Source organism: Eublepharis macularius, chromosome 4 (assembly GCF_028583425.1).
Source record: "Eublepharis macularius isolate TG4126 chromosome 4, MPM_Emac_v1.0, whole genome shotgun sequence".
NCBI classification, from domain to species: Eukaryota; Metazoa; Chordata; class Lepidosauria; order Squamata; family Eublepharidae; genus Eublepharis; species Eublepharis macularius.
The window spans coordinates 99875577-99889929 of NC_072793.1; the positions used below are offsets into that span (position 1 = coordinate 99875577).

Sequence of the window (14353 nt, forward strand, 5' to 3'; positions counted from 1 at the left end):
ACAGGAGACCAGCAAAATTCATTTGCTTTCCTGAACAAATCCTTCTGTATCCAGCTGATCCTCACGCAAGTGTTATTGTCCAGATATAGATTATTTATTTACTTGATCTATTTTTCTGAAGTGAACTGACATGTTTGTTATGTTTAAATGTTGTAGGTAACTTACATTGTTAAGTTAGTGACAGGTTCTTTTCATATCATAACATTAAATAATTTAACTAGAAAATAAGATACTCTTTATATTAGGACCTTTATAATGAAAATTAACTGTAAAAATCACATACTATTGGTATAGAAAAATAATACTATTAGTATATGCTGGAAAGATGTAAGAACATAATAATCTGTGTGATATGCTCGAGATGGAATGATAAAAAGAAAGAAATTAAAAGAAAATAGATTAGACAGATGCAACTAGGTGACTAAATAAATGAACGTGAAAGGGGTAAGAATATCTTAAATAAATGTGAAGAAAAAATAAAATTTAGACAGCAAAAAGAGCAATTATACTAAGCTCCAGACAATCTCTTCTTTAAGGTATATATAAAGAATAGATAATACTAGTTCATATATATATTATTCCATGTTCCATAGACTCCTATACTTCCTAAGACAGATCCACTGGTTATGATTATAAAGACTAAGAGAGAGAGAGGAAATAGCTAGACGGTAGAAATTACTTTATAGCACGAAAGACAACAAATGTAAACAACAATGATGAAATTAGTCACTATGTAAGAGGTATAAGGAATTATATGTTTTACTTATTAAGAAGATTGAAGATTGAAATGCTATTGTAAGCAGAGCAAAGTGTAGAACTTGCCCCCTGTGTTTTTTCTATATATCCTTGTTACGTTGATTCATTGTATTTCCTCCCCACTTATAACTTGTGAAGTTTTGTTTTTTATTATATGAAATGCATACAACACCCCCATAAATGCTATTAAATATCTATATCTCTATATAAAGAAACTTCATGATATGAAACATCTTCATTAAACAAGTAATTCAACTGTTCAGAGTTATGTAATTAAAATTTTCAATTCTTTTCTCCTCATTGTTTCTGCTCCTAAATAAAACTTTACAGAAACATAAGGTAGATCTTTTCTACAAACTGCGTCATGTGATGAATGAACTAATTGATCTTCGCAGACAGCTACTGTCAGGTCATTTGACCCAAGACCAAGTGCGAGAAGTTAAGAGGCACCTCACTGTTCGATTGGACTGGGGTAATGAGTAAGTATGGGCACTGTTTGTTTAACTAATTTAGAGTGTCATTATAACTGCTGCTGAACACAACTACAACCTGTTTGCAAATATCCAAATACAGATTTTAGTACCATTCCCTACTTGTTCCCCTTCTGACAGCAGTCATTTCTGACTCTAAGAAAATTGATTTTCTGGGTGCCACATGGACTAAGAGCTATGAAGGTTGGAAGGCTACATAGAAGAGGAGGAAGGGGGAAGGAGCTGAAATGGCCTTGGATGGAGGACGCTGGCAAGTCTTTCTCTCTTCCCACTTCTCAATGCAGCCATCTTATTTATTTGGCTGTTAGTCCATGTGGTACCCAAACCTTGGGAATCAACTTTTCTTGAATAGAAAAGACAGTGGGAGATGATTAGTTGCTTGGAATTGTACTTTATCGGTTTATCTCTGCTGTATGAGAAATGCCTCAGGTGTTGTTTGGGGTTGCCTCTTTCATGTTGGGCTTTAAGCATGGCCCAAGAGGCATCTTAGACATGATACAAATTTGATGGATATGCTGAAAATCCCAACCAGGCAAATAACCCAATGAGCACATGCAGTAACTAAAGGAGAGGCTTGCATGGTCTTTGGGTGACTCCCATATCCAGCTGAAGCAAGCCTAGGAATGCCAAAATGCATGACATGGCCAGGGGACATGAGATAGACAGTTCTGGGTCAGGAACCAGATGTTAGTGCTAGTGATGACTGTTGCCTAGCAGAAGACACCACAGTTCCCATCAATGGATACGTGCCATGGACCAACTGAGCCACTTACTGACAAGCAACCATTAATTGATCACAGTTACTGACAATTAAGCAGTTCATGTAGATTCACTTCTTAAAGACTTTCTGAGCTTATTCTCTTGGTTCCCGGGAACAATGATCTTAGTGGTTGTCACTGAGGTTCCCCATGGGATGGGTAGAGTAAACTGCATGGCAGTTTATACCTTGCAAGGGCTGAGAGGCCACTGAGAAAGAGACCTGGGAAAGTTTTGAAGGCTGACATCGTTGAGTACTTGGCACAACTTCATATTATGTATTATTTATTGAAAACATCTCAATGCCGCCATTTCACCCAAATAAGGTCCCCAAGGTGACAAGCATCAAACATTTCAACATTAAAACAATATTTTAAATAAAATATTAAAAATATAAATAATTAAATAAAAACAGTGTGTGTGTGTGTGTGCGTGCGTGCGTGCTCGCGTGCTCGCTCGCGCATACACATACAGACATTTATTGGCCAAGCCGCTTTTCTACCATAAAGGAGCTCAAGGCAGCTTACAATATAAAATATATACAAAGGTATCTAAAGACGTGAGCTGTGGCTCATGCAAGTTTATACTCTACCAAAAAATTTATTAGTCTTATAGGTGCTACTGGACACTTGCTTTTTTCTAAAGATAAACTATATTTTTAAAAAGTTAAAAAGGGTTAAAAACACAAATATATTAAATACATTAAAAAACCATCCTAAGTAAAACAGTCTTCAGCTGCCTCCTGAAACTAGAGAGTGAGAGATCTAGATGCACCTCCTTGGGGAAAGGCCCTCTCCAGTGCATTCACTAACTGAGCTTCTTTGGTTGATGGGACAGTCAGGAAGGCCGTTCTCTGTGATCTTAAATTCTGGGCAGGAATGTATGGTAGAAGATATCCTAGTCCCAAACCATGTAGGGCTTTAAGGGATAGAACCAACACCTTGAATTAAGCTCAGGAGCAGATTGGTAGCCATTGCAGTTCACATGGCTGTAAAAGCTGCATATAAGCACACCTAACACCAAAACCAGGGATGAGGGTCAATAATTGTTCTTGGGGGTATGTCAGACAAAACAAAGAAGTCTTCACCCACTGGCAGAAGACAACAATAGAGAGAGACAAACAAATCTTCCTAGAGACAGAGCCTCAGGTTCCAGGGGCACACAAAGCAGTCCACCAAAGATGACTTGAGTGGACAGGTAGGTTCATATGGAAGAAGATACTGAAACCATAAAGATAAGCATGAAACCAGGAAGGTACACATCTACCAAAAGTCAGATAACATTATCCAAAAAAGAGAATAGAAAGATCAATAATATCAAGCAGAATATAGTTGGAACTATAAGGAGGAGCAGAGATAGTGAGAGCTGCTGCAGCATAGTGGTTAAATGGGTGGGGCACTCTGCTAGTTTTAATCCCACTATTGCCATGAGCTCAGTAGGTGGCCTTGGGTAAGCCACTCCTCTCAACCTCAGCTCCCCAACATTGACTTTATTTATCACTCGGAGTGGTCTAGAAGTGTAGTTGTTGTTGCTGCTGTTGTCGTTATTAAATTACAAACAAAAACTAGATAGAAAAAGATTAGTGAGTCAGAGAGGAAAGCTGAGACAACAAGACATTCAAGAACTTTTGTAGTAAAAGTTTGAGAAATAGGATGATAAAAAAGGAAAGAGGGTTGAGAGGAAATAAGATAACCAGCATGGGGTAGCAGTTAGATTTTTGGACTGTAATTTTGGAGACCTAGGTTCAAATCCACACTCTACTTTGGAAGCTTGTTGGGTGATCTTGGGCTAGTCACACACTCATCCTATCCTATCTCACAGGATGGTTGTGAGAGTAAAATGGAGGAGAGGAGAACAACATAAGCTATTTTGAAGTAAATCAAAAAAGAGTTAAATGAATAAATACTTACCTGAAAGTAGAGGAGAAATAAGAGCACCGATGGCAGATTGTTTCCCAACAAAGAACTTACAAAGTGATTGAGGGAACAGGGAATACAGGAAGAAGGTGGATTAAAAGGTAGTTAAAAGGAGAAGAATGAGAATAACTTTTTTGACTGGTTCATATGGCTACAAATAGCCACGTGGCTTCTGTTTGCATCTTTTTCTCATGTGACAGTATGACAAAGCTCAGCTTGCTCTATATGTAGAACATAGATGTTACAGTTTAGATGCTGAAGAGACATAGACCATATTTCTTGATCTCTTGTGACAACAAAAACAAAAATTGCTTTCATCTTACTAGTACAAGTATTCTAAGTTGCAGTCCTAACGAGATTTACCTGGAAAGACATTCTATTGAAATTAATGGAATTTATTTCTGAGTAACCATGCTTAGGATCAAGTTTTGAGCTCACAAATGAAAGAGAAAGCATTAATACAGGTTTTTTAAAAACAAAAATTCTATTCTGAAGAGCAATGACAATCACATAGTAAGTATACAGACAGAAAAATGTGCCAGTCTACCCAACGTTCCTTTTAAAATTAAACAAAAAAATCTTTAAAACATGAATGTCAATTTATGTAGAATATAGCATCTGCTTTGGTGTTACCAATGAAATCATCTGTATTATAGATAGTTGGGGTGTGCGCTTCAGGTATCTGATTCAGGAAAAATGCCCAAATTGGACCTGATCCGTAAAGATTCAGGGTTCCAAATCAGGGCCAACGTGCTGGCCCCGATTGAGAAACCCCTAATCAAAGGTTCCTGAAGCTATTCGGGTCTCTTTGGGGCCTTTCCCGGGCTTCAGCTGGCCCGCAGGGCAATCCCCCCCCCCCCACGGGCCAGTTGAAGTTTAAAGGGCTCCCTCCCACCACCCCACTTACCTGTGCCTTCCCGGTGGTGATGGCAGCAGTCTTCCATGCCACCCAGCTGGCCACTGCAGCAGTGGAGGAGGTGGTGCAGGTGGCAGAGGCGCTGGCTCTGGCCTTCCCCGCCACCCAGCTGGTTGCTGCAGTGGTGGAGGCGGCATGGGTGGCGGAAGTGCTGGTTCCAACCTTCTCCGCTGCCCAGATGGTCTTCTTCCTGGCTCCATGGCCAGGTCAGTGGGGTGGGGGTGGAGAGGACAGGGGACTAAGTGGAGAGGGAGGACAAGGGGACTAAGTGGGGGTGGGAGTCTGAGAGACAGCTTCCCCCCTCACTTCAATATGCTTTGAATTTTTACAGAGCATACTGATGTGATTTAAATACCCGAAGCGGCTTGCTGCTTTGGCTTTCAGGGTATTACAAATCATTTTCCCACTGTGGGTAAACCCAAAGCAGGAAAACTGAATTTTTCCCCATGCACACCCTTAATAGATAGGGAGCTATCATCATATCTATTAAGCATCTTGTAGTCTACTTTTAGACTAAATAACATTATCAGGAAAATATGTAATGGTTTGTATTGCAAGAAAGCTATAAGAATATAATAATTTCACATTATTCTGTCGGAAAAGTTATATTGGCATCCAAGCTCTAGTATAGATTCTTACCTGGCACCAAATTTACAACATATTTTTATTTTCCTACCCCCTCCCTTGTGTTGTTAGTTACTTTTCATACTGCTCTGCTTTTATCTTATGGTTTTAATATGCTTTTCTAGATTCATCTGATTCTTTTAGGTTGTTTTATTGCATTTTCTCTGAGTTTGACCCTGGTTTTATTCTTTTATCTTGTTTTACGATTAGAATTTTTATTGTAAGCCAACTCACACATATTTATATGGAGAAGCAAGATTTAAATATTATAAATATTAGCATTAGAGAAGATAGAAGCAGCTAATTCATTTATTGTGCTGCTGCAGTCAGATACCCTGTATCTAAACCTTCCTACAGACATGTGTCTAGCTTTTCCTTAAAAAAAAAACAAACACGAAACCAAGAAAGGACATTCTACACTGTATGTAAGCAGCCTGTTGTATAACAGTTGAATCTTGGTTTATTTGGTATGACATCCACACAGGTAGCAAGCTTGGGGTTAGTTATTACAAAGGATTAACAGAGAATTAAAGAATAAGAATGCTTTGATGGTTGTTGTGGGTTTTCCGGGCTGTATTGCCGTGGTCTTGGCATTGTGCCAAGACCACGGCAATACAGCCCGGAAAACCCACAACAACCATCGTTCTCCGGCAGTGAAAGCCTTCGACAATACATAGAATGCTTTGAGCTGAGAAACCATGGTGTTAGAGGATTTTAATTAAATTTAACTATCAGATTAGGTTGCTGAGTGCATTCCTGGCCATTGGTACTGAATGCTATCAGTTTGTGTATATCATCTTGCATAAACAATAACATTGATGACTGAGAATCTTTAAAAGATTGATACATGCAGGCTGATATTCATAAGGAGTCAAGTAATTTCCCCACTCTACTTTTAGTTTTCAGAGAAGAATGGAAGATTTGAATCTTGCTTACTATAAAGCTTCCTTTCTTGGTGGTCCAGGTGTGGGACAGTCCACCTGTTTGTGATGTAGCTCCTCTGAGGCAGGGTCAGTCAATTTTTTTGATCCTGGAGGGGAGATTTTATCCCTGAGATCACCAGTCTGTTTTCAAGCCGTGATTCTCTTTAGGGACACCAATATCAAGGTAAAATTCCTCTCTGCCTTCTTCCAACCTTCCTATCTTTTGGCTAAATGTTATGTTAACTTTCTTGAACGGTTCAAAACTAACTATATACATAATTCTGTTTCCAGATCTAGTCAGAAATGAATCCCTGACCTTTTCCAGTTAGCAATCTTAGGGAGTCATTAGTATCATGTTACTCCAGTACACACCCCGACACTTTTTGAAGCGTCCTAGGGTGAGTAGGATTTCCCCACTCCTGGACCACCAAGAAAGGAAGCTTCACGGTAAGTAAGATTCAAATCTTCCATTCTCTGGTGGTCCTAAGTGTGGAGCAGTCCTTACATTTGGGACATAGAAAAGCAGTGTGCTCGAGAGAGAGTTGCTGAAGCTATCATTATTCTACAGTGCTTGGTGAAAGAAAGTACCAACTTCCGGGTGGCTGCCTTACAGATAATCTCTAAAGAAGGGAAGGACCTGTATGCTGCTGAAGTCGCTGCCTCCCCTAAGTGAATGTGCTGTAATACTCTTAGGTGGTTCCAGATCTCTGACTGTATGTCAGAATGATACATCCCCTGATCCACCTACTTAAGGTGGAGGTAGATACTCTCTGATCCAGGAAGGATTCTCTAAAGGACACAAATAGCATCTCTGACTTTTGTATCAGTTTTGTTCTATCCATGTAGAAGCTCAAGGCTCTACATACATAAAGACAATGCCACTCTCTTTTTATGTTTTGGATTAGGACATATTGATGGTAGAACTATTTCCTTGCTCTTGTGAAAGGTAGAATTTACCTTTGAAATTAAGCCTAGGTCCAGTCTTAAGACCACTGTCGTTGTGGAAAACACAGAGCTCCCTGTCTTCTGACAATGCTTTTATTTCATTCACACACCTAGCTGAAGTAATCCCTACTAAGAAAATAGTTTTAAAATTTAATCCCTTTAGAGGACATGATGCCATAGGTTCAAAGTGTTCCTTTGTTAACGCTCCCAATACTAGATTAAGATTCCACATGTGAAACCTGTGGATTTGTAGGGGATTTATCTGGGACATTTCTCTTAAGAATCTCTTGCTATGTGGATGCTGTGTTAGAGATTTACCCTTCCCAGTACCCCTTATTGCTGAGATGGCTGCCACTTGAAGCTTAAGGGTGCTGGTTCTAAGGCCTTTATCTAACCCTTCTTGCAGGAAGGACAGTACCTGCCTAACTAATACTGCTAAGAGGTCCCCACCTTTATCTAGGCACCAAGCCTGGAAAATCTGCCAGGTGTTGTAACGGCTGTTAGTAGAGTCCTTTTTAGAGGCTAGCATGGTATGGATAACCTCCTCTGCGTACTCTAACTCTTTCAGTTGTTTGCATTCAATCTCCAGGCTGTGAGATTTAGTAGAGCTGTCATGAGTGAGGAATTGTACCATGTGTTAGCAGATCCTCAGATGTGAGGGTTCTGTGATTGATAGCCTCATCAGATCTTGAAACCATGCTCTTCTTGGCCAGAAAGATGCAATTATTATATTCTCCACCGGTTGGTCTATGATCTTTTGCACTACTCTGTATAGCAGTTGTATTGGGGGAAAGGTGTAGAGCAATTGTCAAGGCCGCTCGCAGCTCAGGGCACCTATCTTTATGGCCTAAGGTTCTCTTCTTCTTGACATGAATTTTGGAACTTGGCAGTTTGGGCTGTTTACAAACAGGTCCACTTCCGCTTTGCTGAATCTCTGGCAAACCTGTTGGAATACTTCTTTGGACAGCATCCATTCTGCTTGATCTACTACTCTCCTGCTTAGCCAGTCCACCAGGCAGTTGTCCTGTCCTGCTACATGTACAGCTTTCAGGAATTAGAGATTGATCTCTGCGCATTTGAGTATGAATATAACACTGGTCTCTCTGTGAAGGGACTTGAACCTGGAGAGCCAGTTTGGTGTAGTGGTTAAGAGCGCAGGACTCTGATCTGGAGAACAGGGTTTGATTCCTCACTCCTCCACTTGAAGCCAGCTGGGTGACCTTGGGTCAGTCACAGCTTCTATGAGCTCTCTCAGCCACACCCACCTCACAGGGTGTTTGTTATGGGGATAATAATAACATACTTTGTAAACCGCTTTGAGTGGTTTATATACCGTCCTGAAGGGCGGTATATAAATCTATTATTATTATTATATTATCATTCTCATTGCCTGTTCACATAAGCTTTGGCTGTCATTTTGTCAGTCTGAACACATGGCTGGCTGACAGGAGGTCCTGGAACTCTGATAAACCCCTTCTGATGGCCCTGAGTTCTAACAGGTTTATGCTGTTGGACTTCTCTTCTTTTGACCAAGCACCTTGCATCATCCTTCCCTGTGTATGTGTTCCCCAACCCCATAAGCTCACATCTGTTGTCATCACAATCCTCTTTGGATCTCTTAGTGGTACGCCGTTGTGGAGCCTGGCAGGCTCTGACCACCAGTCGATCTCTTGAATGAGGTTCCCTGGTAGTTGCACTAATTTGTGCCTTTTGTATGTTATTACTTCCTGGTAGGGTAAGAGGAATCTCTAGAGCACATGTGCATGGAACCTTGACCCACTGCAGGACATCCTGGCACTATACCATCATCCCCAGTAGCTGAGCCAGGAGCATCATCTCCACTTTCTGTCTCCTTTGGACCTCTCCTATCATTGAACAAATCTTTTGCTGCCTTTCATATGATAAGAACACTCTGTCCTGAACTGTGTCTATCATGACCCCTAGGTGTACGATCCTCTAGTTTGGGAAGAGGCTGCTCTTTTGCCTATTTATTACAAAGCCACGATCCCTCAGACATTCTGTCATTCAATTCACTGCTTCCAGTCCTAAAGTTAGTGATGAAGCCTTGATTAGGATGTCATCCAGATACAGGAACAATGATACACCCTGCAGCATGAGGAGCACTATTAGGGATGCCAGTATCTTGGTGAACTCTTTGGGTGAAGATCCAGAAGAGTTAGTGGTGTTAGTCTGTAGTAGCAAAATAGTAAAGAGTCCAGTAGCACCTTTAAGACTAACCAACTTTACTGTAGCATAAGCTTTCTCTGGGTGAAGATTTTAGACCAAAGGGTAGGGTGCAGTACTGGAAGTGTTTCACATTGTATGCGAAGTGAAGAAACCTTTGATGGGTTTCTTTACTGGAATATGCAAGTAAGCCTCCAGGAGATCGATGGAAGCTAAGAAATCTCCTTCCTGAATGGTGGTCGCTACAATAAATTTTATTGTTGCCATTCTGATTTTGCGTATTCTGAAGTACTTGTTCAATCATTTTAGGTCCAGTATGGCCCTAACAAACATCCCCGTTTTTCTTTGGGACTATGAAGAACACTGAGTAGACCCCCTCGGAGTCTGTGTGCTTCTGATATTGGTTCTATGGCCCCTATCTCTACCAGGTGTTGAATGACTTTTCTTAGAAGTTGGTGTTTTTGATTCAGTGAGTTTTTTGGAATCTGCAGGTACCAAATAGGTGGCATAGAATTGAATTCCATTGAGTCCTTGTTGGTCATTGTAACCATTACTCATCGGTCCTTTACAGTCTGTTGCCACACATAGTTGCAAATTTCTGTAATTGTCCTCCAATTCCAGTTACTTCTGCTGCCGTGACATAGTCACACTGAGGTTCCCTTTTTCTCTGTCCTTTGGTGTATTGTGATCAAGTTTGGTGAAGGCAGAAGATCTGCTTTCCCCTCAGGTTCTGGACTGCCATTGTCTCTTGAATGGTCTGGAGTTCCCTGAGCAAAGAGGGCATTTGAAATCACAAAAGGACTGGAACCATCTCTTTGTTTTCACGCCCTTCTTTTTAAATGGAAGGACCTTCTTCTCCTCTCTGTCTTCCACCAGATATCTATCCAAGGCTTCTCCAAATAAATTGGTATCTTTGAAAGGGATCACTGTTACTTCAGCTTGGCCCGAGGGATCCACTTCCCAGTTCCTCAGCCATGTGTTGCATCTGACTGTCACATTAAAGGCCACTGCTCTGGATAATAATTGTAATGCTTCTAATGATGCATCTGCTGCAAAAGCTGTTGCCACAGCTATCTTCTTCACTTTGTCCTTTACCTCTTGGGGAATATTACTTTCCACTGCTGCCATATCCGAAGCCCAGGAGAACTCTGCCCTTGCAAAAAGCGAGCCTGTTGCTGAAGCTCTAAGTGAGGTAGATGAGGCTTCAAAGTTTCTGTGTAGGGCCTGTTCTATTCTCTTATTGCAGGGATCCTTGGGCAGACCCTCTGCATCCATTAGTAGCACCAAATTGGATGCCAAGAGGGGTCATCTACTAGAGGTAGCTTCCTAGTAGCCTCTGTCACCACTAAGTAGAATTTACTGAAGATGGGATGATTATTATTTGGTTCATCCAGGGCTTCCTATTCAGTCTTAATTAGATTGTAAAAGGCTGCCTGGAGGGGTAACCTCTAAAGGTGTTACTTCTGACTTAGGTAGGGCTCTCTGTGATCCTTCTGTGAAATCTGGGTCTGTTTCCTCTTTTCTTTTGGTCTTGTGGGAGATCTCCAGTACTCTTAATAACACCTGTATTAATAGCAGTTTTCATATGCTCACCATATAATATTTGCCAGTAATTATAGCATTAAGATTGCAATTATATATATGTTAATTTGAACTAAGTCTTGAACAAAGAAGAACATGCTTCTGAGTAAGTGTGCATCGGATTGTACTGTAAATGTAGGCTTACCAGAGGAATGGTGTCAAAAATAAGTGACAAAATGGTTATAGAATAAATTAACAAACAAAATTGTAACATTTTACTAGGAGTGAAGGATATTCACGTGAGTATCAATGTGAGCTCATAAAACATAACAAAAACATATTTATTAAAGTTAGAGATGGGCATGATCCGCATTACGATCTAAAAAAACCACGATAATGGCGATCGCGCGATCGTGAACCGGCAGATCGTAATCGTCCACGGCCAACGGTCCAGCTATTGGGAGGGGCCTGGATCGGGGCGATCGGGCTCGGATCGGGGGTCCAGACACTCAGGCACCAGCAATCTATTCCCCTGGCAATGGAGCCAGGGGAATGCCTGAGCTCTGTTTGCCCTCCTTCTGTCGCCCTGGAAACACGAATGGAAGCCCAGCTTTCCTTGGTCAGCAGGGCTTCCTTCCAACCACGGAGCAGCAAAGCAGTCATAAGTTGGGAGAAGACACCCAGGGGAGGGAGGGGGAAGGGGGTGTTCTGTAGCCATGGGCACTCCAATCTCATCCCTGCAAACCCTGATAGGCAGCTCTGACGGTGAAACACAGACCTCCTGTGTTGCTGAATGGGACCCATGCCATGGGCTCCCAGGCTGGGTTTCACTTTCTGCGAGCAGTGGAGTGGGACAGAGCTCTTGCTTGCTACTTGTTAGCCTTTGGAGAGAGAGAGACTGAGAGTCGGCCGCTGCCCACATAGCTGGGAATACCTTCCCACATAGCTGGGAATACCAGCGTGCCCCGCTTTAGCATCCACGATCCACGGTTCGGGAATGGGAGATGATTGGTGTGGATTGTTAATTCGGGATCGGCGCCAGCGCCGATCCACGATCAGCTGGATCATTAATTTTTTTGGGATCGTGCCCATCTCTAATTAAAATCACTGTATTGGACTTGGAAAGGAACTCAGTAATTTAAAGCTTCTGCCTTCTATCCCATTTTAAAAGGCAAAGTTGCTAAATTTGTGGACAAATTTATTGTGGAGAAAATTAATAGAATGTGGCTTCTGTAATGGGAATCATGCTGCCTCAGCATGTAGAAACAGATGACCTGTTAGATTTATTGTGCTTGATTATTAAAAAGGTGCTGCTGTATTAGAGGCTCTTGTGGGAATTCACCGTCCATAGAATTGATAGGCAGTTGGTAAGCAGCAGGTTTAGGACAAAGCAACGGAACAAATGAACAAGTGTTACACTTCTGAATCTACTAAGATTGGGTATAGAAACTGACACAATGCCAGAATGATGATACTACAAACTGGTCTCAGATTCTTTTGATTACTCTTGCATGGTCAATTGGCTGTTATCCTTTACAGAAGTACAACATAACAAGAGAACTTACACTGTGCTAGACTGCAGTGAGTAAGAAGGACGTAGGATTGTAGATACCCTGCTTATTCAACATGTTATTGGCTCCATAGAGCAGATCATTATAGTGCTATGTCAGTTCCAAATTAAATTGTTTGGAAGGCATGATATCCTGGTATCTGCACTGTATGCTCCTAAAGCTACAAATCCATAGGATCGGTCTGTTAGCTTGATATTCATTTGTTTCTCACACTTTTATGAACGTTCTCTTAGTACTAATTTAAGCAAAACCAAGTAGAAAGCACCCATGGAGGTGGTCCATGTGGCTGCCACCCTAGTTAAAAGACACTTCTCCATGCACTACTACTAGGTCCTCATGCACAGCTTTAGCATTCCGTCAACATGGAATTCCATGCCCCAATATACATAAGTGCTTTGTAAACCAAACAGCACCTATAAGGAGCACTTCTCCAGATAAGTACTTTCCACGTAGCATTATGTTTAAGTTAGACTTTATTTCTCAGTCAGGCTAACAGGACAACAGTACTTTCTTTTTCTGTAAAAGAGTGTTTAAAACTAAGTACCAAACTCTCAGTCTTGCTCAGTGGGGTCCTGTAACACAGCCTTGCGAATGTCCAAAAAGATTGCTATTTTTATTAGCCCATCTACTAGATGAAAGATCTTAATTTTAAAAAGCATACTTATTTACTTAGATATTTATATAGCAGCCTACAATTTCATTTGCCCCTAGTCCATTTTATCTTTAAACAACAACTCTGAAAAGTAGGTTAGGCTGAGTCAGTGTGAGTGGCCCAAGGTCACCCAGTGAGCTTCCATGGCAGAGTGGGGATTCAAAAATGGGTCTTCCAGCTCAGGCCAGCAGTCTAAGCACTTCAGCACTCTAGTTCACACTCTTAAAATTCATGTAATTAATAGAAAGAGCTGATTACATTAAGAAAACAAAGAAAATAAGAAAAAATGGGAGAAAATAGTCATTATGTTTACCTTGAAGTTTCATCACGGAAGCAGTTTTCTCTATAGAGTTAAAAAAAAAATTACCCCATCTAACACATGCAACCTGATGCTATCTGTGTCTGCATGGAATAAGTCCCACTGTTTTCAGTGATGCTGAAATAGGGATAGGAATTAACTGTTTGCTAATTTTACTGGCTGATTCTCTGTTTGTTCTTACTGCTAGATAGTGCAGTTACACCTAAGTAGGGACTATGGCCTGAAATGGTATAGCACTGTTTTGGATTGCACTGGTGGTGTACGAAGGAGGATTTATCTGATCTGTTATCTAATCTTATTTTGATGTGATGTTTAATTTGTGATGTTTAATTTGTTTTGTTTCTGGTATATTTTAGCTTTTTATGTTACTAACTATCTTAGATGCTATTAGTGGAAAACTGGAGCATAAATATTTTATAAATGAATAACTTCCTGTTAATATAAAACCTGAGAAAAGCAATACTGGGATTGTACCTGAAGAGATAATTATTTTGGTTAGAAAAGTCTTCTTTGCTCCTTGAGCCCTAAATCTATTCAGACTTTCTTAAACCATTCGTTGATTATTATATAGCCACCAATAAGGAAAATGCAGAGTTGCTGAGACAAAGAGAGTTTGGGGATTGTTGATTCCTCAGATGAAAATGGAGGGAAGGGTTTGACCTTCACTCTCCACCCCAGCTCTGTACCTGGCCAGATTATCATCTGAGTCTTCAAAGATGGTTGGGATGGATCTCTTTCATCTATTTTCCCTCATCTGCACTCTCCCCATTACCTTCAAC

The 14353-nt window shown here is 40.9% G+C and overlaps 1 protein-coding gene across 1 annotated transcript in view; it reads left to right on the top strand.

Moving 5' to 3' along the window:
- The window catches only part of DOCK3 (dedicator of cytokinesis 3), a 566279-nt gene that overhangs the window by 175891 nt on the left and 376035 nt on the right, over positions 1 to 14353 (top strand). Inside the window, exon 7 of the mRNA XM_054976377.1 lies at positions 1087 to 1235. Within this exon, the coding sequence (XP_054832352.1) occupies positions 1087 to 1235 (149 nt within the window). The remainder of the gene's footprint in view (positions 1 to 1086; positions 1236 to 14353) is intronic.